Here is a 26,556-nt window from a genome sequence, read left to right on the forward strand (position 1 = left end):
AACAGAGCTTCCGCTGTGTTTTGACTGGCACAAGCACGGGTTCTAGTGTGTAAAGAAAACTAGTTTTGAACAAATATTTTGAGCAGTGGCTCTGGTGGCAGCCTTATGTCTCATAACTACCACAAACATTAACTTATTAGTTGTGAACAAATATTACAAATTGCCAGCAAACACCAGCACAGACTACCGCGCGTTCCACGCTGGTTATATGCTTTTGACTATGATCTACCCCCTCCCCGCGCTACGTGCTGCGTCATGGCGCTTATATATACTGTAGCCGTGACGGCAAATTCTCATCTCGCGAGACTGTGACGAAAGTCTGGAAGAGCTGGACAGCAGAGCAGAAGCGGAGGAGCTGAACATTTAAACGGCGTTCCGGGACTGTGGGCTGTGTTATGAAAACGGGGCTGTCCCGCGAATTGCGGGACTGTTAGGCGGTATGTCTCACACGTCTTTGCTTTCTATGAATTGCACGTGCGTTATAGTCGAGCGAGTTCTGTATTAGCTTGATTTCTCGGTGTCAAGTCATATGCAATGGGGTTCTACGCTAGATCTCATTAAGTAAACCCAGGTGCAGCTACTTAACTTCTATTCGATGTGCCTCTGTTTAATCATCTTAATGGTCGCTATGGGTTACTGCACCTGGTGTGAACTAGTCCAGAAACGCAGCTCATCTCTGTGAAAATGTCCTTAGTGGGACAAAATTGCTCAAACACGTCTGCTTTGCTGTTGTTGGATGTGACACATTGGAGTGAGAAGCTGTGGCTGAAATGATACATTGGCCAATATCTGCACCACTCGGGCACTCTGCTTTTCATCACTATTCAGTTAAAGCATGGCTAGTCCTACATTCCTTCTGATTGGTGCAAATTACGATTTCCTGATGTTCCAAGAAAAAGTTAGGTTATGCCTTTTATTGGCTAACTCAAGTAACCATTGCAAGCTTTTGGAGCACAAGGGACCCCTTCGTCAGGCAAAATACTGTTTTTTGACTTAAGGTGGCCATACACGGGCCGATAAAAGCTGCCAACAGACCGTGTCGGCAGCTTATTGGCCCGTGTATGGGGGCCCCCGACGGGCTTCCCCGATCGAGATCTGGCCGAAAGTCGGCCAGATCTCGATCGGATGGGATTAAAAATCCCGTCGGATCGCGGCCGCATCTGTTCGTTGATGCGGTCCCGCGATCCGACCGCCCGTTTGGCGAACGATAGGATCCGATCGTTGGGCCCTAGGGCCCACGATCGGATCAGCCCGATATTGCTCACCTCAAGGTGGGCATATCGGAGGGAGATCCGCTTGTTTGGCGACATCGCCAAACGAGCGGATCTATCCGTGTATGGCCACCTTAAGTGTGTGTGTGTGTGCTCTGAAAGCTTGCAATTGTTACTTATTCAGTTAGCCAATAAAAGGTTTTACCAAGCTTTACTTTTTCTGCATCTTTTCAGTGGCTAACATGGTACATCTTTGGTGCAAAACCCCTCCCCCCCCGCCTACCTCCAGGGCAAATGCCCCTAACTTGTTATCACCCCTCCGTTCAGTTCCTTTCTTGCCGAGTTCATGGGTGCAATCATCGTCCAATTGCTGCTCTTTCTGTATTTGGCGGCGCATGCGCAGTAGGAGGCATTTGCCGGTTAGATGCGGCCAAAGTCAAAGTTTCAGAAAAAAGAAATCGGAAACTTTGTGAAATTTGGGCGCATGCGCAGTAGATCCAACCAGCAGATGCCTCCCAACTGCGCATGCGCCGCCAAACGCCGATCAGAACAGGAAGAAGATCGCTTGGATGAAGATGGTGCCAGTGAACTCTGCAAGAGAGGACCTGAACAGAGGGGTGACTAACAAGTTAGGGGCATTTGCCCGGAGGGAGGGGGGCCTTCGGGGGGGAGGGGTTTTGTGCCAAAAGGTTTTCCTTCCCCTTTAAAACTGACATTCCCAGACTGCTCAGTGTGTCCAGACAATAAGGGTAATGGTGCATGGCCAGGTGCTTCCTTGAAAAGCTGATTTGATGCTCAAGAGAAGAGACAAAAAGCGGAGTATATAGCGTCGCACAATCCCAAAGCAACCTTGTACAAACAGCTGTGTCTTCCAGCTTAATGTGATCAACTATGGACTTAATTAAATTAATGTGATTTTTATGAACATCTCTTCTATGATCACAAAAATCACATTAATTTAATTAAGTCCATAGTTGATCACATTAAGCTGGAAGACACAGCTGTTTGTACAAGGTTGCTTTGGGATTGTGCGACGCTATATACTCCGCTTTTTGTCTCTTCTCTTGAGCATCAAATCAGGTTGTCGTATATAGGAGTAGTCAGCACATCCATGCCGAGTTGCTCCTAACTCTCGGTTAAGGGATATCCCTAGGGAAAGACATTTGGTTAGAAGGTGCGGCAACCTGTTACTTTTATTTGCTTCCTTGAAAAGACCTGAATACAAGATATTCAACTGATGAGTGGTTAATCATTATCTGTATCATTTAGCACAGAGAAAAATATAACTTTGCATACTGCTGTCAAGATTATGCTTCTTGGGAATTTAACAATGTAATGTTGCAGAACTATGCAGTTGAATTAAGTTAGAGCTCTGCAGTGGGTTGGGCTGCGGGTCTTATTCATAGCAATTTTTACTTTTTTTTCTGATCACGTCTACTTCCGGTTTACAGTGACGGCTTTTCCTGATTCTTGATGGTCAGCGGGTCTGGGTTGCGGATAAGGTACTTGTGGGTAAGAATGCTGGGACGGGTTCCAAAAAAATGGACCCGTGCAGGACTCTAAATTAAGTGACCATTCTACTTGTATGCTTTCGGGTGTTTGCAGACACCTGCATGAGCGTTTCCAATGCCCTAGCTGAAATAGAACCTAGCATCTGAAAATCAGCTGTGTGGATAAAAGGGTAGTATATTTTTATATGCCCCTTTCAACATAAAGCAAGCAAACTATCCTATAGGGATGCACCGAATCCAGGATTCAGCCTTGTTCAGCAGGATTCGGCCGAATCCTTCTGCCTGGCCGAACCGAATCCTAATATGCAAGTTAGGGGGCGCAGAGTGTCATTGCGCGACTTTGTCACAAAACAAGGAAGTAAAAAATATTTTCCCCTTCCCACCCCTAACTTGCATATTCAAATTCAGATTCTGTTCAGTATTCGACCGAATCTTTCGCGAACGATTTTGGGTTCGGCCAAATCCAAAATAGTGTATTCGGAGCATCCTATATTTCATCACTATAACCATGAACAAAAGCCAATTAAAAAACTGTTTAGAATGCTATAACATTCTATAACCTACTAAAAGTTAACGTAAATATGAACCACCCCTTTAAATACACAATGGCCTGTATAAACTACACCTCTCCCCACTTTCCTTTTTAGCTTACAGACACTAACCAGTTAGTTAGTCTATGAATACGTGTAGTGTTTTTTTGTTGGAATATTTCAGGCAAGTGGAAAGACTCTTGAAACAGCATTTTGTTCAGGGAAATGGAAACTGTAACAAGAGGTATTTCAGGCCAAAAAATGTGCACATGTGTATTTAAGGCAGTTGTACTGATTGTCATTAGCATGTGCATTGATGATCTGATTAACTGATTAACTACCTTCTCTCACATGTTTGCAGTTTAAATGAAAGCAGATTCAATTTTTTTTTTGTCCTATTTAGCTTTTTTTTAATTTATTTTTTAAAAAGAGAAATTCATTAAAGTGTGCATCTCCAATTCATTTACATGTCAAACATGTGGGTATACTGCCCCTTTAAAGCTACAATTATTTTTGTTCCACATAGTACATTTGAAATGGTTTAGCAATTTGGAAAGCTTCCAAAAACAGAACAGCATGAGACCTCTGTACTGTTAACCTGAAAATGTACTTTTTCTGTGATAAGATAACGGGTAGTTTAGTTTATGTTAAAGTTGAAAAGTCAATAACTGAGCGATAGCACAATCTCTCCTTCCATGCCTCTATTTCCTGCTGGATTAGCCAATATTTGCATTGTTCTCCTGCAGATACTTCCCCTAACGCTTGTGTTTTTTATGAATGTGTAAACCTGTTCTTACTACAAGTTGGTCCTTGTTACATTGGAACTATGGCCTGTGTCAATCTCCTGTGTGTTTTAGCTACAACATGACTGCATATGTGCTTGTCTACTGATGTGCAGGATCTCTCTATATTAGAGTATTAACTGCTGCCTAGTCTTGCGATGCCTAGTCTTCTGGTTTTCAGAAAAAATACTCATGCTTAAGCACTTGCTTGTAATATGTGAGGCATTTTAGATGCAAGGGAGATTGTCCACTTGTATAAGTTGATAGTGCTTGTATGTTAACTTGCTTTTGTTGCAGGTTCAGTATTGTAACATCTACAATATGCCTGACCTTTCTTCCGTTCTGTAGGTTCTGAGTTTGGTGCACTTTTATTAGTGTATTTGCAATAGTTGTAATTTAAAGGAGAACTAAACCCTAAAAATGAATGGCTGAAAATTTCCATTTTATATTCTGAACTCGTTGCACCAGACTTAAAGTGTAAAAAATAAAAACTGGGTAAGTAGGCTGTGCAAGATTAAAAAAAAAAATTCTAATATAGATAGTTCGCCAAAAATGTAATGTATAAAGGCTGGAGTGACTGGATGTCTTAACATAATAGCCAAAACACTACTTCCTGCTTTGCAGCTCTTGGTTGCCACTGATTGGTTACCAGGCAGTAACCAATCAGCGACTTGAATGGTGCTACATGGATAATAACTTTTCTTTTGAACCTGACCTGCATGCAAATGATCCATTTCAAAATCACTGATGTCCCATGTGACCCCTCCCCCTTATAGTTACTGACTAACTTGGTTAGAGAGCTGAAAAGCAAGAAGTTGTGTTATGTTAGACATCAAGCCACTCATCCTTTATAAATTACATTTTTTCATAAAGATATTAGAAACATTTTTTATTTTGCACAGCCTATCTATTTACCCAGTTTTTATTTGTACACTGAACTGTTCCTTTAATGGGTTACTGTCATGGGAAAACATGTTTTTTTTTCAAAACGCGTCAGTTAATAGTGCTGCTCCAGCAGAATTTTGCACTGAAATCCATTTTGCAAAAGCGCAAACAGATTTTTTTATATTCAATTTTGAAATTTGACATGAGGCTAGACATATTGTCAGTTTCCCAGCTGCCCCCTGTCCTGTGACTTTTGTGCTCTGATAAGCTTCAGTCACTCTTTACTGCTGTACTGTAAGTTGGCGTGATCTCTTCCCCCCCCCCCAGCAGCCTAACAAAAGAACAATGGGAAGTTAACCAGATAATGGCTCCCTGGTAGATCTAAGAACAACACTCAATAGTAAAAGCCACGTCCCACTGAGACTGATTCAGTTACATTGAGTAGGAGAATTAACAGCCTGCCAGAAAGTAGTTCCATCCTAAAGTGCTGGAACAAGTCAGATGACTGGGGCAGCCGGGAAACTGACAATATGTCTAGCCCCATGTCAGATTTCAAAATTGAATATAAAAAAATGTTTGCTTTTTTGTGAATTGGATTTCAGTGCAGAATTCTGCTGGAGTAGCCCTATTCACTGATGCGTTTTGAAAAAAACATGTTTTCACATGACAGTATCCCTTTAAGTTTCAGCTTGTCAATAGCAGCAGTGATCCAGGACTTCAAGCTTGTCATAGAGGGTCACCATCTTTGAAAGTTTCTGCAACACTTATGCTCGGTAGGCTCTGAGCAGCTGTTGGGAAGCGAAGCTTAAGGGTTGTTGCAAATTATCCAGCAGAAAATGAGGTTGGACTGTAATATAAGCTGATGCTACAGGGCTAATTAGCAAATTCTGATGCAAATTGCACTGGTTTCTGTGCTGCCATGTAGTAATTATCTGTATTAATTAATCTGCCTCATATTGTGACATTTATATTTTGTGTACTGTATATTGAGTGGGTCCCTTGGCTCAGTAAGTGACGGCAGCAAAGAGCAAAAAAGATGGGGAGCTGCTGAGGTATCTTTGGAGACACAGATCTTTACTGCTAAGGCAGTAGTTGCCTTTGGCTGGTACAGAAGCCCAAATTATAATGTATTCTAATTTCTAGCTTGCTTTAGTTCTCCTTTAAGTATGCACAGTGCCTTTGTTTTGAAGACTATAGGTAGCCATGCATGGGCAGCTTTTGTTGTGTGACATGATAGATTATACACAATCTGCTAAAATCACTTTCTTGTTACATTGATAGATTGCAGACGATTGCCATTCTGACAAGACTGTTCCCAACAGTCAATTGGACAGTATAAAAATGTTTGTTGTGAAACAAATTGATCAGTGGATGGGGCATTCGTTTAATCATTAAGCAATTGTTCACTGCAGATGCCTTTTGCAAAACTAAAATAAGGGGACAGACAGCCATCAGTCAACATGTTAGATCCTATATGACAAGTCTCTTCACATTGTCTACCATGTATGTATGAATTGTCAGTTTAACTTTTTAATTTAGTTTGGGTCATTCCGAGCAACAGAATGTGCCTGTTTATGTCTAGCTTAAGTCTATATTAAAATATATTAAAATAGTAAAGTAGAATCTATCCAACAAAGGGAAATTTGGAGAGACTTGGGAATTGTAATGGCGTCTGCTCAAAAGGCAGGTACGTGATAGACACTTAAGTACATAAGGAATTGAGTTTAAGAGGAAAGCCGTGCTCAGAGAAAACCTTAAAATAAAAAATGAAAAAAAGGCAATTCTTCTTTACAGAAATGACAAATATTTGGAAAATCCTTTCTGCTGGAATTCTGAACTCTGCATAATCTACTGTGTGTATTATTGAATTTCCCAACACGTTGGCAGGGAACATCTTACTGTTGGGTTTGGTCTTCAGAATGCCCAAATAGTCCATAAAATAAGGTGTATAAAGTTTTCATTATTGGCTTGCAAAGTTGGTTTACACTGTCCTGGCATTCACTGGATTTTTTTTTTTTTTTTCATGGTCAAAGTATCAGCCATGAAAATGTCATACGCTAGTTATAAATTGTAGTTTGTAAGCTCCGTATATTTTGTATCCTATGAACATAAATTCCCTCTTTTTACTTTTTTTTATTTTTTTTGTAATTTTATCTGAATCCAAAATCATGGGATCATGACTTTTCTGTTGTGAAGGCATTCTAGAATTTGTTTTGACTTTGCAAGGCTGTCACACTTGGCAATGTCTCTGCTGGTGGAAAAGCACCAGCAAAGGAAACTCTAAAATTGCCCTGTTCTGCCCATGGCAGCAATCATGAGTGCAATCCACCTGCCACTACGTAAATGTGGTGGATTTTCATCCTGTAAACATTTTTAAGGCCAAAACCTGCCCCGTTTTAGCATTTGCCTAAATTCTGCTTATTTCTTGTGTAATGCTTTGAGAATGTTGACTTTGTATTGCTATGGCTTTTTGATGTACAAGTTGGAAATCTTCATACTGCTATAACTATTTAGTGTTGGCAGTCTTAGAAGATATAGGGAGGGATTTTAAAACCGGTTGTATTTTTTCCTGGCATGTTAATGCTATTTCTGTTATGAAATATACATTTTTTTCCCCCCCAAGTACATCAATATCCTGTTACAAAATTATTTGCAATATGACCTTCAGAAAGGTTTTATGCTGTGAATGATCCTAAAGTGTGGACACAATTGTTGTGTTGAGGGGACATTACAAAATCTTTCCTAGTACATAGTTATACTGCGTGCTGAATATAGTAGGTTGTTTTTGTTTCTTGCTTTGCTTGCTGGTCACTTATGGCATTTAAAGTACCTTGCCCATGACCAGTCTCCACCTTGTTTGCTGAGTGGAGAGCTGTAATAAAGGTTAGGTGATTGCTTCTATAGGGCAGGGATCCCCAACCTTTATAACCCGTGAGCAACATTCAGAAGTAAAAGGAGTTGGGGAGCAACACTAGCATGAAAAATGTTCTTGGGGTGCCAAATAAGGGCTGTGATTGGCCATTTGGTAGCCCCTATGTGGATTGTCACCCTACATTGAGGCTCTGTTTGGCAGTGCACCTGATTTTTATGCAACCAAAACTTGCCTCCAAACCAGGAATTCAAAAATAAGCACCTTCCTTGAGGCCACTGAGAGCAACGTCCAAGGGGTTGGAGAGCAACATGTTGCTCACAAGCTACTGGTTGGGGATCACTGCTATAGGGCAAGGCAGAATCTGCAAGTAGTCCCCCTGTAAAGAAAAGTGGCTGTAACAGGGTTACTTTACATTAACCTGGTTAAAAGACTTGTATACCCATATATTTCCTGCATTTGTATTTTCTGCTTAGTCAACAGTATGCTTCATGTTAGAACTGCTGATCCAAGACATGTGGTGGTTTATTGCCACTTTTGTGTTGCATACAGTAAATATTGGTTTATTAATGCAGTGACTAATAGCTAGGGAAAAGCATGGAAATGCAGCTCTGGAATGCACCTAATGAGCTTGTATCTTGTAAATTTAGAAAATAGACTTGATTACTCCTTGAAAAGGACTGCTTTCCACAGCAAGCAGACCTGTGTCATGTTACTCATAGTCCCTTCCACCCCCAAGCAGTTGTACTAAATCCTTGATGTGGAGAAGGGTTATGGCACCCATAAAGGTATATGTACACTTTGGAGGTTCAGATTACACTGTAACTGCCTCCTGGGGTTGGCAGTTTTCATGCACAAGAACAGAATATTAAGGATTTAGTCAAATTATTACTTGGGGTTGGAGCACACGAGGAGATTCGGGGAGATTTAGTAGCCTGACGACTAATCGCCTCTTCTTCTGGGCAACAATCTCCCCAAACTGCCTTTGCGTGTCTTCCCATCTGCTATAATGAAAAGTCGCCTGTGCTAAAGCACATGTGGCGCTTTGTTTTCCCAGAAGTTGCCTCATAAGGAAACTTCGGGCGACTTTGGAAAAATAAGCACCGCGTGTGCTTTGGCACAGGCGACTTTTCATTTTAGTGGATTGGAAGACATATTAAGGCAGTTCGGGGAGATTGTCACCCAGAAGTAGAGGCGTTTAGTCACCAGGCTACTAAATCTCCCAAAATCTCCTCGTGTGGACTAACCCGTAAACTGTTTTTCCCCCCATCCCCCCAAATTAAAATAAACAAATAAACAATCTTAGGGTGAAGACATTCATGTTCTTAGTGAGCTAGCACATGGGGAGATTTAGTCGACTAATAGCCTCTTCTGCCGGGCGACCATCTCTCCGAGGAAATTTCAGACAACCGCGAATGCATTGGAGCTGGCGTTTTCTAATTATAGCAGCGAAAGGCAGTTTGAGGCGATTAGTCGCCAGGCGACTAAATCTCCCTGAATCTGCCCGTGTGCTGAAGCCCTAAGGCAATTTGAAACTGGTCTTTATCTCTTATATTTTGCAACTTTTAAATTTAGCATCCCAGCTTGGATTTTTCAACAGCTTACTGGTTTCCGGATAACAGATCAGATACTGGTACTTCTATAAAGTTAACCTCAGGGTATACATGCAGTGTATGCTATTGGCACAAGAACTAGACTTTTTATTCTTTGCTTCACTCTGAAGCAGACAAAGCTTATTTAGATGATTTGCTTCTATTTTCCTAAGCAGTGATCCCTTTGTATAGTCTTTTCCTGTTGTGCCGCGAACGAGGTAAGGCCTCCTCACAACCGTGCAGTGTTTATAGTTGTCATATTTACAGTGCAAATATGAGGCATGTTAAGGGAGTGCACTATAAAGGAATGCTTTTTTCAAAATGGGTCTATTCCTGTCTGTCCATCATTGACTTCTGACAATCCAGGGTATTGCTATGAAGCGGCTCCTCACTTTCCAGCCTCTAATCAAAAATTTCCAGTTTGGTTTAAATACCAATGCATTGTCGGGTGAAGTCGCAGCGTTGACGCGACTGTCGGTTGCAGACGCAGCGTCTGCATCCATCAGTCGTGACGCCTGCGTTTTTGCGCATCGGATTGCTCCAAAATCGTCCATGTAGTCCTTCTCTAAATGCCATTTTCTATGCTGAAATCCAGATGTGTAACAGTTCTCTTTCTGCATCATTTGAAATCCTGGCTAAACACGGATGTTACAAATTGTAACAATTTCTCCACAGCTTAGACTGCATGCAAGAACTGCATAACCCACAATGCATTGTGATCTGTTCCTTATTGAAATCACTTGTGGGTCGAGTTTTTCCCTCCACCCATGCCGTAAACCCGCTGGTGTCAGGCCGGCCCACACATCACTAACGTGTGCAGGGAATTATGGGGTTTGGAGGATGCAGGCCAAGGACAGATGGCTGCAGATACAAAGTAGTCAGCCAGCTCAGCAAAGCAATCAGACAGATCAGCAGGGGGCTAGGCTTATGGATCTCTTCCAAACCATAGATTTTGAAAAGTCTGCTTATTTTTTAATGTATATTACTTATTACTTTAATGTAAGTTGCTTGAAATGGTTTACTTTTCAAAAAGCTTGCGTTAATTTTGTGTTGAGTTCCCCTTTAACTGACCTGTGTAACTTTCTCTTCCATGATCTAGGTGAAGTGGTAAAACTGAACTGAATTCTCGGTTGCCTCTGCTTTTCATTGGACAAAAGGAAACTTGAGGACTGGCCAACTGAAAGACCTTGTATTTGGCTCTTAAAATTAAATCCGTTTTATATCATGGGTCAGAAAGTCACAGGTGGTATAAAGACTGTAGATATGAGGGACCCTGCATATAGACCACTAAAGCAAGATCTACAAGGGCTTGACTACTGTAAACCTGCAAGACTGGACCTTTTATTGGATATGCCTCCAGTTTCCCAAGAAGCACAGCTTCAGCACTCCTGGAATAACAATGATCGCTCGCTAAATGTGTTTGTCAAAGAGGATGACAAACTTGTCTTTCACCGGCATCCGGTGGCACAGAGCACAGATGCTATTCGGGGCAAATTTGGTTACACACGTGGCTTGCATGTTTGGGAGATTACCTGGGTCATGCGACAGCGAGGGACTCATGCTGTAGTTGGAGTGGCTACAGAGGATGCACCGCTTCATTCTGTTGGCTATACAACACTTATAGGCAGTAATGGCAAATCTTGGGGCTGGGACCTGGGCAGGAATAAACTATATCATGATGGCAAAAACCAGCCAAGTAGAACATACCCTGCATTTCTGGAGCATGACGAAACTTTCATTGTCCCGGATTCCTTCTTGGTGGTACTTGATATGGATGATGGCACACTTAGCTTTGTGGTGGATGGACAATACATGGGAATTGCTTTCCGAGGACTAAAGGGAAAAAAACTTTATCCTGTTGTAAGTGCAGTGTGGGGTCACTGTGAAATAAGGATGCGATACTTAAATGGACTTGACCGTAAGTATGCCATACTAATCCCTTTTTCTTTGAACTAGGTGCAGAGACCAAAAAATGTGTGGGGTTTCTTTATACACCAATTTGCTAATTTGCCTGTGACAGTGTACATATAAAAAAGCAAGCGTTCAAAGTTTAAGCTTTCAGTAGTTTTAAGTTCAAATGGCTTGTTCCCTTTCAGGAATATTGGAAATTAATGTTTTCTGCAAATGTGTATGTCTGGCTGAGCACCTGAATGTTTATCACAAATGCATTGGCTAATCACCCTGAGTAGTTTAAAATTTCAACTTTACTTCTCTCCATATTGGTAAACAAACTGCATTATAACATAGGCCCATCTCTATGTGGGTACCAGTTTTTTTTTTTTTAGAACTAGCTATCTAATTGGCTATCCTTTGTTACACTGCCCTAATTCTTCTGACTTTATTATGCTGTACAATCCGCTCAGGGTGGCACATAAGATGGCAGCATGCTGTTCTGGGGACAACCTGGTCCGGTGCATATATATTAAGAACTGTGCAGTGCACATCTACAAAACTTTACTGATTTTTTTAAAGGAGACATTTTGTGTAAAAAACAAACATTCCAGTGCATTATACGCCTTTATAAATGGAAGAATTGTGCTTAAAAAAGTAGTGTTTCAAGCTGATTTATTGAATATTTCTGCAAAAACCCTAATAATCCCTCCCTTCTCTTCCACTTCCTGCTCCCTGAATTCCCAGGCTGTGCAGGGGAGCCGGCGGCTCTCCGCTCACTACACTGTAGGACAGGAACCAATCAGCAGCTAGCAGGACCTGACTATGTCTGTCTATGCTTGTGTGACTGCAGGGCTGTGATTCGCTAACCCCCTCCTACTGTGCTTCTGGCAGAAACAGTTGGGACACACCCTCCCCTCATTTGAAACAGGCAGGGACCAGAGAACATCTATAGGGAACTCCAATAAAGGGGCTTTTTTTTAAAGAAGATACTTTTTAGCACCATTTAAAAGCAACACCATATATTATATACTTATATTGCCTACTAAATGAGTTTTTTTTAATTTATCCTAAGTCTCATTTAGTTATTTTCATTTTATTTTTTTAAAATTCTTTGCTCTGCAAAATTACCAAGTCCAGCTTGAAGGTACATCTACAGTAGGAAGATGTATTTGCTGTTCTGGATAGCCTTGAAAAATGGTTGGTAAACCAATTTAAATCCTGTCTGCAACATTGTTATGCATTAACAAGGGCCTTGACTGGCTGCTGAATATGCTCCCAATTCTTCTTGAATTGTCCATCAAAGCAATTCTTACAAAGTGATTAAGCAATTTCTGTCATTTCTCTGTTGCAGCTAAAATTGAAACTGTTTAGATTGGTTGCCACTCGAAAACAGTGTGGGAATTGATATTAAATCTTAAAGTACTCTTATTCTCTCTGCTGTATCTCTGCAGTGTTGGCCTACACACAAAGTGGATATCTATGCATAGCTTTGCATCTCTGCAGTAAATCTTCTCTGGTATTGGCCTATGTGTAGAGACAATGGAGTGGGTGCATGTCTGCTTCTCTCTGGAGAAAAGCCAATATGAAAGCTCCTTAACCTTACTGCTGAGGTGCATATTTTCCTTGTGTTCAATTAGTCCTGTTGTGTTTTAGTGAAGTTTAACTGCCCCTTTAAAGGGGAAGGAAACCTAGTTGGCGCAAAAACCCTCTCCCGTGTGTTGCCCGCCCTCCCTCCTCCCCCCTGGCCTACCCATCCCGCTGGGCAAATGCCCCTAACTTGTTACTTACCCTTCTGCGCAGGTCCAGTCCAGGGAGTTCACAGACTACATCTTCTTTCACGCGATCTTCTTCCTGCTGTGAACGGCGTTTTGGCGCATGCGCAGTAGGAGCATTCCGCCGGTACGGATCTACTGAGCCAAAAGTCACGATGTACTTTTGGCGCATGCGCAGTAGATCGTACCGGCAAAATGCTCCTACTGCGCATGCGCCAAAACGCCGTTCAAAGCAGGAAGATCGCGTGAAAGAAGATGTCGACTGTGAACTCCCTGGACTGGACCTGAGCAGACGGGTAAGTTACAAGTTTGGGGCATTTGCCCAGCGGGACAGGTAGGCCAGGGGGGAGGAGGGAGGGTGGGCAACACACTGGAGGGGGGGAGGGTTTTTGCACCAACTAGTTTTCCTTCCCCCTTTAAGGACATCACTTCTGTCAAGCTGAAGCTGACTACACAGATGCACTGTATAAACATTAGTATTGGTGTGTCCAAGATGGATCACTAGCAGGTTTAACATGTGGAAATGGCATTCTAGTAAACTACGAATGCAGCATAGCCAGATTACCAATGCAGTACCTGCAGTAAATACACATTGATGTAGTTAACTAGATTCCCAATAGTTTGAATGGGATTACTACTTTTTGCTCTCCTTTCCTTCATTTTCTGTTCTTTCTCTATTTTCTGATCTCATTTTCTTCACTTTTCTTTTGTACCTGTATTTAAATCATAATTTTTTTTTTTTCTGTCTATAAAAAATCATTTTATAGCTCCATGTTAAATCTGTCACATTGGAACATTCCCACCCCCTTCCCACTGGTGCTGTGGCTTGAGTGAATGTGCACCGAGGGTAAAAAACACTATTTCACAAGAGAATAGGCCACCCTGCAGTCTATGGGTCTCTCCAGATTTCTGGACCTTGTGCAGGCTGTAATATTTGGGCCCACTTGTATATTGAGCTGGTGCTTCTCAGTCTGGACATACCATTCCTCATGCTCATTAGGCTGGGGGCACACGAGGCTACTGGGGAAGATTAGTTGCCCAGCAACAAATCACCTCCTCTTCAGACTATCTCCCATAAATGCCTTCCTGCCGGCATCACTGGTGGGATGGCACTTGGAACGCTTAGTTTTCCGAAGTTGCCTCACGAGCAAACTTCGGGCCACTTTGGAAAGCTGAAGCTATCTCTGCCACCCCACTGGCGATTTACATTGTAGCGGCGGGAAGGCATTTAGGGGATATTCGTTGCCCGAGGAAGAGGCGATTTGTCATTTGGTGACTAATCTCCCCTAGTAGCATCGTCTGCCACCACCCTTAAGCAACTGCTAAAACTCAGCAATTCGTTCACCCACTTCCATCTTAATGCTTTCTTTCTTGCCGCTCTTACCTTCTTCTGTAAGGAACTTCTATCTAAACACCATACTACCTCTTGGCATGCTAGCACTATGTAGCTTTCATTCTTGCGACTTGTGTTCACCTCTCAAAAGTATTGTGGAGAGCAACGTGTATTGCCCTCCTCTGTGCCTGTTAAACATTTAGTGTATATAGTCTTGTAATGAACAAGTGATTATGAACAAACATTTCACATGCCCTCGAGTATCCTATAACAACCAACCAATAGTTATATTTGATTGCTGCAGATAAAATAACGAAAGCAAATCTGATTGGTAGCAGTTGGTTATTTGATGTTTCATCACTGAGGAAAGACCAGCAAGAGCCTGTATGATGAGTAACCCGGGTATAAATCTATAAAGGCACAACTGAGTCCGAAGCCATATTAGAGTGAATGATTGTGGATAATAGTCAGGCAAAGGCCAGTAAACGGGCAAATGTCAGGACAGTTTTTTTTTTTTTTTTTTTTTTTTTTTGTAAAGTGTATCTATTGAATGGGAATATATTGGCAGTATATACATTAAAAATAAGCAAATGTTTGCACAAACATCCTTTAAACTACAGAATTAAAAGATGGGCACTAAGCCAAGCCAGCCATGCAGAACATGAAAGGGAACTTAAAGGGTTAGTAAACCTGTGTGTTAACTTAATCTTTTCAAGATGTCCTACTATTCTTAGCAACCTTGAAATTGCTTTGAATTTTTTTTTATCTTTGTTTCAGTTTTAAATGCTGTCTGTTAGGGGGCACTTACACTGGCAGCTCCAAAAATAGTGTGATTGATTGTATTACTTTCTGTTCAGGCCATGTCTACTTCGTATCATTCAAATTGAAGACTGGCTTCTATGGTAAATTGGACCCGAACAACCTAAAATGTAAAAAAGGCCTATGGCTAACTTGATATTGCTGCCGTTATTTTATGTTTTATGTCAGCTAAACATTTACATTTTTGCACTGTACTACCTCCTTGCTTAGTTGCATAAACCTGACTTAAAGGTGGCCATACTTTTATCGTTCTGCAAAGAACGATCGTATTGATAACTGATCATCTGACTGTTATTTTACAATACGATATGCCATCCACGGAGAACAGAAATAAGTTTTGTTTGCTTTGTGTACGGACAAATGTTGTTCAACAAACAAGGAGTGGTGCAGCATTGTGTCCCTGTCTGTAGTATATATTCAGTTTCTCCTTCCCTCCTCCATGCAGCCATATGGATTTATGTCTTGCTATGGCAAACTTCTTTCACATATGAGGTGATATTCCTGCAGTCAGCACCAATTTATTTCTTTGCATAGTTCATATGGTTTCAAATTCCGCTTTCAGCAAAGAATGTTCAGGTCCTTCCGTATATGTTCGTTGGCTCGTGCTACAATCCTGACCTGCACAAAGAGGGATTTTATCCCTGAACGACTAAAATTTTTAAACTCATCCGATCAATTTTGCAAATGATGATGTCGAGACGATCGTTCGTCCAACGATCGTTAGTTCACACTTAACCATCGGTCATTTAGAAGTAAAAAATCTGCCGTGTATGGCCACATACAACTTGTAGTTACACACAGAGAGTAACATACTATGGTTTGCTTGGCCTTTATTAGCATTTGGCTTTAATAAACCACTTACCCCAATCCCCTCAGGCATGCTTTGTCTACTGCAGAGCACTGAAAGGTATAATTAAATGTTTACAGACATCTGTCTAGGTTGCATTTAATAAGCAAATGTATAGTTGCTTCTCCTGGCATTTAATTGTACGCCCTTCAGCTCTCCCTTCAGTACCTGTTACTGCCATGAGCTTAGGGGTGACCCAAAAATGTGAGTGAAAATTTGGGCTTAAACCCAGCAAGTCCGGCTTCTGCCTTTAGTCTATTCCACCCCTAATCATGTCACTCTTTATTCCTTCCTATGGCTAGGTCACTAATTTGCCTCTAAACTATGTTTAGTAGCAGAGTGAGAAGCTAAATTTTTATGAGTTTGGAAGGAGTTGGGCTGAAAGTGCTGTGGGGGGGGGGTCTATTATAGAGGGTGCTAACATCACAACAAACTTAATTTAGGTGTGTGTCATAGAAAAGATTCTCCCTGCGAGTCCTTTACTGGTGGTCAGACACAACCCTCTTATTTTATTTATTTTTCTTCAGATTTGTTTCTATGACAACATCTTGTACGTTGAGTCTAAAACTGACCTAGTGACTGCAATAAGTCATATGCAAACTTTAATACTGTAGGATTACTACTTGTGTGAGTAATGGCTTTCTCCTTTTTCTGTAGCTGAACCACTTCCACTGATGGATCTGTGTCGAAGATCTGTTCGCATTGCTTTGGGAAAAGACAGACTGAACGAAATACAAGCTCTTCCACTACCAGCTGCACTTAAAGGCTACCTGCTTTACCACTGACACATGCAGGGATCGTCTGCCTATAGTAATCTATACAGTACTATGCATTCTGAGGCTCCAATCCTTTCACCTACACTGCCTCACTGTTGGGTGTAGCGCTACTATCCCTCTACACTGCTCAAATGCATGCTACAGACTTCCAGTACCTCCACATTTTTGCCCTGGAGTTTTTGGATTTCCTAATTGCACCTTTTATGTGAAGGATATTTAGTAATACAAGGATTTGCCGTGGGCCTAATAAAAGAACAGAGTTGCTTTTAAATTTCTAAATGGGAACCGTCCAAATTCTGCATTCTCCAATTTCTTTTTTTTTTTATGTACCTGTCAAATTTGTATGTTTGTCTGTCAAATAGCAGTTGTGCCTCTAAATATTAAGTTCAAGACTGTGGCAAGCATACCTAAAGGACAAGTGACTTAACAATTTTTCTTTTCCCCTACTGGTTTTTCAGGAATATTATCTTTTTAGGATCCTGTTTTCGACCTTCCTAGTAGTCCCTTAGTAAGCGATATGTTCTAATTTAATACATGAGCTGATATATTGCTGAGCAGCCGCAGCCCTTACTCAGCATGGTTACAGGACATTACTATAGTAACACAGTAAGTGGTAACTTACAACATTAGCATTTGGCTACTGCTCAGTTTATCGACCTAATGTGTTAAACATTCTAATCTAAGTTAGATCATTGGATCTAATGTGTTTTTTTTTTTTACACATTAGTTTGATAAACTGAGCAGCAGCTGCCAAACAACAATGTTGTAAGTTACCACTGTGTTATTATAGTGATGCTCGGTAACCATGTTCAGTAAGGGCTGAGGCTGTTGAGCAATATATCCGCTCGTGTGTTAAATTAGAACAAATCTAAAAAAAAAAAAAGGATCCAATGTTCTAAATTTTTTAACAAAATCAAGACTAAAGCATGCTGGGAGTTGTAGTCCAGAAACATCTGGTGACCCAAGGTGTCTAGAACTTGCACAAGAGGGAGGAAAAAACATTTTAAAGCTAAATATTCCAAAAACTGTAGACCGAAAGCAATTTAAAAACATGTGCTGTCTAAAATGTCCTTGTTTAGTGTCTTACTCTTAAGTTGGTGGTCTGTAAACTGAGCAACAGCCTTGCTTGTGTCCCACCCTAGTATAGGGCGAGTGGGTGCACTGCTGTGTAACATGGAAAGTATATTTCCTATTCATAAAACATGTTTTCATTGATCATCATAGCCTATAGGGTACATGGAGCTCCCTGCTGTTAATTTGCATCAGTATGTATGAGTGGATCTATCTTACTTGCTTAGCTTTGTTACTGCAACTTTAAAGTCTCAGAACACCTGCAATGGCTTCCAAATAAAGGGTACATAGAGAACCTTGCACTATGCAGTCAGGGGTGGTTCCAGTCATTAGATGTAAGCAATAAGATAGCTCCCATTCATATGCAACTGTGAATTGTGCAGAGATGGGATGTTCTAGTACACGGCTGGAAGAATTGTGAAGGAAAAGCCCCAGTTATGGAATTCTGCCATCTTTTCTCTTCTCCAGAGCACCCTTTTTCCACCAGCCACACCTAGGCAAGATGGGGGTGTAAGCCATTAAGCAGCAGATTAATCAGTGTCCTTTGTACTTAAACCCAATTAATGCAGCGGGTACTACAGTTTTCTGCTTCAGTGTTATGGTGAAATATTGGGTGGCAGTTTCCTAAAGACTGCAGCAATTGCCAGTTCTCAGGAACTTCTCCCACAAACCAAAATCTCAGATACCTCTCTCCCCTTTTTTGTATGACCGTTTTGTTCAAAATGAATTTAAATTAAGACATCTGTTTATGTACAGGTACAATGGCTGGATGTGTGACTTTTAATGTTGAATTAATGTATGTAGGAGTGTGAATATATTTTAATTGCTGCTGTAGGGTACTTAAAGTCCAACAAGACCTTTTTCTTCTAAGGTGCACAATGGTGCCAAGGCTGTAAGGGTACGTCGGTGCCATCTCTTAACTCCCTAAAAGCTGTTTTCTTGCTGGATTAGGACACTTGCCGTATTGCACAATTAGGGGGGAACTGTAAGGAAAATATAGTTGCTGCCTTTTATTTTATTTGTGCAAGTAGTCTTCCAACCTACAGAAAAGTGGCTTAGTACGTCTCCCTACTGTCTTCAACTTGTTTGTACAGTTTTAATCTTTTTTATAAAATCTGTAGATAAAATGTGTAATAAAGAAATAGTTTATTAAATTTAAAGCCTCTACTGGTTATTGGACTACAAGGAGCAATGTTGACAAACGTTTTTGATTTATTTTATTTTTTTACCATTAATTTAAATCTCTGGTGTAATTTATTTGGAAACTGCTATTAAAACTAGGAATGCACCAAATCTACTATTTTGGGATTTGGCTGACTTCTGTCATGCATGACACACTAATTTCCTTGTTCGTGTCAGTCACGTGATTTTAAGGCTTTGGATTCCATTTTGCCAAACGCGGCCGAAAGGCTGAATTTTGGATAAAGGGCATTCCTATTAAAACATTGGTTTTACATTTTCTCATGAAACAATGTTGCAAACCAGCTGGTTGAAGCCCTCCCTGGAGATGACCAGACTCCTGTTACAGGCATGGGACCTGTTATCCCTCTGTACCAGGGGTTTTCCAGATAATGGATCTTTCCGTAATTTGGATCTTCATAGTCTACTAGAATATCCGGAAACAAGTTATCCAGAAAGTTTTGAATTATGGAATGGCTGTCCCCCTACTCCATTATAATCAAATAATCCAAAATTTTAAAATTGATTCTTTTTTTTTCTTTTTTTTCTATAATAAAACAGTAGCTTGCACTTGATCCAAACTAAGATATAATTAATCCTTATTGGAAGCAAAACCAGCCTATTGGGTTTATTTAATGTTTACATGATTTTCTAGTCTTAAGGTGTGAAGACCTGTTATCCGGAAAGCCCCAGGTCCCGAGCATTCTGGATAATAGGTCCCATACCTGTACATGGTTGCTAGCATAATTTGGGCCCTGCCAACCCTGCAAACTGAATTTGTAACTCAAACAAAAAATAACAAAATAAAAAAATTAAACCACTTGAAACACACAGAATATCGCTCTCTACGTCCTACTGAGAGCAGAAAAGGGGACAATCATGCTATTTCCAACTGCAGCTACCTTTTAAGAGTAATTTAAATGCAGAAAGTATTAATTTTATAAAATGGTTGCATAGCATTTAATCATTCAAAATTTTAAAACCACCCAGGTATTGCATATGAATAGTAATGGCTTAACCAACTGGGCACACTTGTCTGCAAAAATTTACTGTTAAAGGACCTCAAGCTCTACATTCTTCTACCATGTATATAAGTTGGACACATCTCCCCACCCACATGCACCATTTGTACTGCAAATATCCTCTCTGTTTGCCAGCTACATCACTTAGTGGCCATTTTCCCTCTCACACATCAGTGACATCATTCAGTGACACGTTCTCTGTAGAGTTCATATAATCAAGAATGCAGGCTTACACAGGCACAACCTATTTTGAGAAGTCCTGTTTGGACAAAGCATGGTGATGGTTAAGTTGAGCTCAGAGGATGTGAGGAGAAAAAATAGAAGCAGTGTTTGAGAACCAGCAATGCCATATCTTCTTTGGCTGCTAGACTGAGTGTGTGTTTCATAACCAAATCTAAGATGAGAAGAATTGAGCATGCTCCCTAGCCAACGGCTAAATTTCCAAGAGAGGTGGCTGAGTGGGTTAGAAGAGGACAAGGAATCCTAAGTGATTATATGGATTCTGCAGTCTTACTATTAACCTTTGAACAACAGAGTGGCAAATATTTACAGATTTCAAAAAGGCTGTTGACTGATTAAAACTTTGTGTGGGGAGTTTACATGTCCTAAAGAATAGGAAGGGTTTAAACATGGGGAATGCATATGCCTGTCACTCTACAGTGATTAGATTACGTCAGTGATCCCCAACCAGTAGCTCGTGAGCAACATGTGGCTCTCCAACCCTTTGGATGTTGCTCTCAGTGGCCTCAAAGCAGGTGCTTATTTTTTAATAAGTTTTCTTTACAAGTTTTGGTTGTATAAAAACCAGGTGCACTGCCAAACAGAGCCTCAATGTAGGCTGACAATCCACATAGGGGCTACCAAATGGCCAATCACAACTCAAGAAAATTTTTCATGCTAGTGTTGCTCCCCTACCCTGTTTACGTCTGAATGTTGCTCTCAGGTTCAAAGGTGGATCCCTGGATTACATGATACTCAATGCTAGGGCTCCTGGGTGCTGAAAACTGCACTATCCTGGAGTATTTCTGTAGGAGCATCTACCTTCAATGGCCCAGGCCAGTACATGCTCCGTGCAGTGAAAAAGGCAACTTTTCACTCGACCGCACGTGTGCTGGCCTGGATGCAGACATATACTGCTGCTGCTTCTACAGAGGTACCTGGACAGTTTTCAGTAACCAGGAACAGGGATCTGAAGGAATTCACTGGGTGAATTAACACTTGGCACCTCCCAGTAATTGTACCTTCCCTTCAGCTTTAACGATCAAGTTTGCCACGTTGTCATCCCCTCTTGGTACATGTCTGTTCCAGGAAGGTTTTTTTCTTTCTTGATCGTTGCTCCATCTTGGGTGCAGTTAATATGCAAATTCCTGGGTGATCTGGAACGTTTACACTAATTTTGCATATTACATAATAAAACCCATGGCCTAGTTTGCTGCAAGCACAAATGTAGTGACTCCACCCTGGGATTGGGTGACATCAACAACCCATTCTACTGCAACAGCAAATTGATTGCATGCACACATTTTGACAAGCACACTTTTTTTTTTTTTTCAAATTTCTTTTTTTATTGCTTTTCAAACAAACATACATCCACATCACAAGTGCATCAGATTTTACAACGTCCATTCGTTATCTAGTATGCAAATATGACAAAGAATAGCTAGTTCAACGCATATGTCAGAAATATACCATGGACACAAATTGAATCATAAGCCTTTGCATAGAATGGAAAACGTCAGAATACCTGGATGTCAACTATCCTACAAACAAATAAAAGAACGTAATACCCATCAGCATTGTTGAAGATATTATTCCACCATTACTTCCCTGGCTAACTTGGGGGGGGGTAAATCAAGGGGAAAGGGGGTTGTGGGTTCCCTGGGGATTAGTTAAATGACAGTCTAGAGCAGGCAGGTGCTCAGAGATCCAGGGTGACCAGATTTTCTTAAATTTGTTTGGGCAACCTCTCTGCAAATATAATAGTTGGTACGGAGGGACAGCATCATTGACCATCTGTATCCAATGGAGTTTTTGAGGGGGGAGAGCCGATTTCCACCTCATAGCAATGAGTCGTTTTGCCTGTATAAACAGGAAATTAAGGAGAGTCTGCTCTGCAGTGGCAGGGGTAGTGTCCTCAACTTGGTTTAACAGAACCGTTTCAGGGTTGAAAGGGACAATAAGCGCTAGGACAAGACCTATTTCCTCTATCACTTTTCCCCAAAATCTCCTTATTTTGGGCAAAGCCACACCATATGTATGAAATTCGCTGGGGAGTGAGAGCATTTAGGACAAACGTCTGGTACATTAGGGTGTATGACATGGAGCCTATGGGGCGTCAAATAGGACCTATGAAGGAACCGAAACTGAATCATTTTATCTTTAGAGCTAACAAGTTTTGAACTATGCGATTCCAGAATAGTTTTCCACATATCAGTGGTGAGCTGCGGAACATCCTGTAGCCATTTGTGGTATAAGTTACTTAGTATAGGGTCCTTAGGGGTATTCAAAAGAGCATAAAATTGGGAGACTGGCTTGGCAAGATCTGGAGTAAATGCCAGGACCTCCAGTTTTTGGGGTGAAGTGTCTGGGCGGACTGGTCCGAACTGTGTAGTAATGGCCTGGCGCAGTTGCAAAAAACGGAAAAACATCTTATTAGGCATACTGAAAGTAAGTTTCAACTCGTCAAAAGTAAGCAATTCGCCCTGTGCCATGACTTGCCCTAGGTATTTTATGTTATACCGGGCCCAGATTGTAGGGTCCGGTATAGTCCGTAATTGTGGGAGTTGGGGGTTAAACCAAAGAGGCTGGTTAGGTGAGAATTGATTTTCATGCTTCGGACAAAGTTGTAAGGCAATTTTCCAAGTTCTGACCGTGGCTGTCATTAGTGGAGTGGGAGACTCGTAGTCTTTGGTGCCCCGGTACAACATATTTTTAAGAGCTTCATAAGAGCCAGCTATTTGGGCTTCTAGATTAGTAGCTTGACAAGCACATTTAAGTGGGAATTTTGGAATGCGCTTGTTAATATCAAAAATGGTGGCCATGTTTAGTCTTCTGTAGTTTATAAGATTTGCCATTGAATGTGGCCACTGTATTCCTGCCCCGTCGGTGTATTTCTGTGCCTGGCACTATTCACTAACCTTTTTTTATCATTAATTTTAGGAGCTTTTTTTTTTTTTTTCCCCATCCACCCATAACTGACATTTTTCTCATGCCACCTTAATGTCTCTTATGTGCTACTGATTATAAACGGTGAATATGTCGACAGACAGGACAAAGGCCAAGAAAAGTTGTTGCAATATTTGACCATATGTGGGCAGTCTATTAAATGTTCTGAGGAATGTGGAGCTCTGCTATAAACTGCACTAAAGCTGCCTGTTCTCTGTGGGAGACTCGCAAATAAGAGCATCCTGGGCTAGACACCCAAACATGGTCGAGTTCCAGCTGTAGCAAATACTTCAAATAAATGAGCAGGGGGTTGCTGTGTTTGCAAGCTGAGCCATAGCAACGGTAAAATAAAGTCTCTGGGCTATGATACAGCTTTGTACTAATGTGAACGCTTCCAGCATGTGTTTTCCTGCTCCCTGGTGAATTTTTGCTGCTTTTATACAGGGGACCAGTCAAGGGGATTGAAGATGTTTAATAGTGGAACAGCTTTACAAATCTTACCTTGTTACACTACTGGTGCCACTTAGAAAACTGACATGTGTCTATAAGATTTATTTTTTTCAATAAATCCATTTACATTTTTTTTTTTATATATGCTTAAAAATACATGGAGAACCTGTGTCTTATTCGGCAGCAATGGATGGATTTCAAAGGAAACTGCCTGGCACCCTAGTAAATGCTCCAAGGCACCTGAATCTATTTGCCCTTGATGCATGGATTTATTGCTCCTAAATGCTGAATTTGCATTTCATCTGCATTCAAAATACAATAAAACAAATGTCTGTTAAGCACATATAAGTCATATCTGTTCAGCTTGCATTTTAACTTCAGCATATTTAATTACCCATGTGTAGGGGCCCTAATCCATGTTTTGGCTAATAGTCTGCATCGCAGTTCGGCCACCAGAGTATCTTCTGAATTATAGCCAGAATATGTGTGTGTTGGTTGCATTCCATCTGTCACTCTGGGTGACAGTCAGTTTCCATTAATATTAATGCCACGTTTCACCCGCTGAAACATATGCTCAATGTGCTATGAGCCCTTACAGTGTCTGTTAAATCAGCCATAAGCATCTCAAGCAACATTGTGATAAATAAGCCATTTAGCTAAAGGGTTAATTTGTGTGCATTTGTCTCATTGAACGATGGCCAAGAGTGTTAGAATCCTCCATGCAATCGGAAATAGTGACCCTGTTCCAGCCATAAAGCAGAATGGCTTTCCCATACTGCCCTGCTTCACACAACATTGCACGTAGGTGTTGGGCATTTTTTCCTGTCTCTGAAGCATGTCTGGACTGAAATTCAAAATAGGCCTTTGCATTTCAAGAACAAACAGGCTTGTTTTGAAGGTCTGTACATTTTAATGGCACGGCACTCGAGACAATTGCACTGTGGTTTAAATTAGAGAAAGCATGGCATTCTGCATATTAGGTGGAGGCATGTTTGTAAGTAAGATCCCATGGTATCATTGCAGATGTCGCACACAATTTAGTGGCGCTGTCAACTCCGCTGTTTTAGCCTATGGGGGACCTGCTAGAACCTATATGTAGTCAATTGGACGACTTTGAAAAATCAAAGGATTTTTTTTCAAATATTTTGAATCAAATTTGATCTGAATTCGATTCGATATATCGAACACAGCCTATTCACCCGCAAAAAAAACTTCTATTTTTTTTTTTAAATTTCGATTGGTCTTTTTTTATTCGCATTTGCGGTGATGGGAGTTCAAAAGAACTCCCATCACCTCGAAATTCGACCTTTGATAAATCTGCCCCTTACTCTTATTAATATGGTAAGGATGTGAAGAGCTTTTATGTAACAAGCTACTAAAACAAAAACCATCCTATTTTAGCGAAAAAGGGTTTGTCTGTCCATATATTGCAATATGTTCCAGCTGGCCAAAAGGTCAATTATCCCTGGTCTGGACAGTCCTATACTCACTTTCATCTGTTTGGGTGCATCCCTACCGAACCAGATCCAAATTTTGCATGTGCAAATTCTGGACGGGAAAGAAAAATTTGAGGAAAATGGTTTTTTTTCCTTCCTTGTCTTGTGACAAAAGTCGTGATTTCCCTTCCCCCCTCATTTACATATGCAAATTTGGATTTGGTTTGGCCAAGCACAAGGATTTGGCCTAGGGATGCACAGAATACATTTTGGATTTGGCCGAACCCCCGAATCCTTCGTGAAAGATTCAGCCGAATACCGAATCCGAAGGGGAAAACATTTTTTAATTCCTTGTTTTCTGACACAAAGTCACACAATTTCCCTCCCCACCCCTAATTTGCATATGCAAATTCGGATTCAGTTCGGCCGGGCAGAAGGATTCGGCCGAATCCGAATCCTGCTGAAAAAGGCCGAATCCCGAACCGAATCCTGGATTCGGTGCATCCCTAATTCGGCCGAATCCAAATCCTGTTGAAAAAGGCCGAATCCTGGCCAAATCGTAGATTCGGTGCATCCCTAACTAGAAGACACTCTCAAGACTTTAAAGGAGAAGGAAAGCTACTGAGGCATTTTATTGCCAATAGATTAGCTGCAATAGTTCAAGCTAGAATGCTATATTTATTCTGTAGAATGTTTTACCATACCTGAGTAAAAAGCTCTAGAAACTCTGTTTGTTTAGGATAGGAGCTGCAGTATTAACATGGTGTGACATCACTTCCTGCCTGAGTCTCTCCCTGCTCTGGGCTCAGATTACAGCAGAGAAGGGGGGGAAGAGGAGCAAACTGAGCATGCTCTTGCCCAGGGCAATGAGGTTTAAACTGAAGGCAGGAAGTCTGATACAGAAGCCCATGAGTACACAATAGAAGGAAAGAAATGCTGTGTTTCTTTTGACCGGGGACTCAGAGCAGCACTACTTTGGGGGTTTACTGGTATATTTAGATGGACCTTTCTGATAAGGTTTACTTAGTTTTAACCTTTCCTTCTCCTTTAATCTCCTGATCTAATGAGCTACACCCTGTCGGTGCCCCTAATTGACTATGATCTGTCAGCCTAACCCAAGTGTTGCTGGCATATATATAGCGACTAACTAAAAATCTGGTATTAGCATCTTATATCTTAGAATTCCATAAAAATAATATTAATTGCAAAAATGCTTGGAGCAGCCCTCTGTGTAAATTTACATTGATTTTCTATTTGGGTTCAGATCCCCTTTAAGTGAAAACTTAATTGTCTCATTAAAGCATGATCAGATCTGGGAGTTCCGTTGGTATGTTGCCGCATTTATTTTGGTACATGTGAAAATCCACTGCTGTCTGCAGAGTATCTGAAAGCTGCCAAACTGGACAAGTTGCA

General features: G+C 41.0%; 1 protein-coding gene across 1 annotated transcript; it reads left to right on the forward strand.

Moving 5' to 3' along the window:
* Positions 1-335: 335 nt before the first annotated feature.
* spsb1.S (splA/ryanodine receptor domain and SOCS box containing 1 S homeolog) lies at positions 336-19,051 on the forward strand (the record flags this gene model as incomplete). The annotated part of the gene is given in 3 exon segments (NM_001086733.1): positions 336-437; positions 10,480-11,298; positions 16,702-19,051. Coding segments are annotated over 2 exon segments (822 nt in total). The 3' UTR covers positions 16,830-19,051.
* Between the last annotated feature and the right edge of the window lie 7,505 nt (positions 19,052-26,556).

Source organism: Xenopus laevis, chromosome 7S (assembly GCF_017654675.1).
Source record: "Xenopus laevis strain J_2021 chromosome 7S, Xenopus_laevis_v10.1, whole genome shotgun sequence".
NCBI classification, from domain to species: Eukaryota; Metazoa; Chordata; class Amphibia; order Anura; family Pipidae; genus Xenopus; species Xenopus laevis.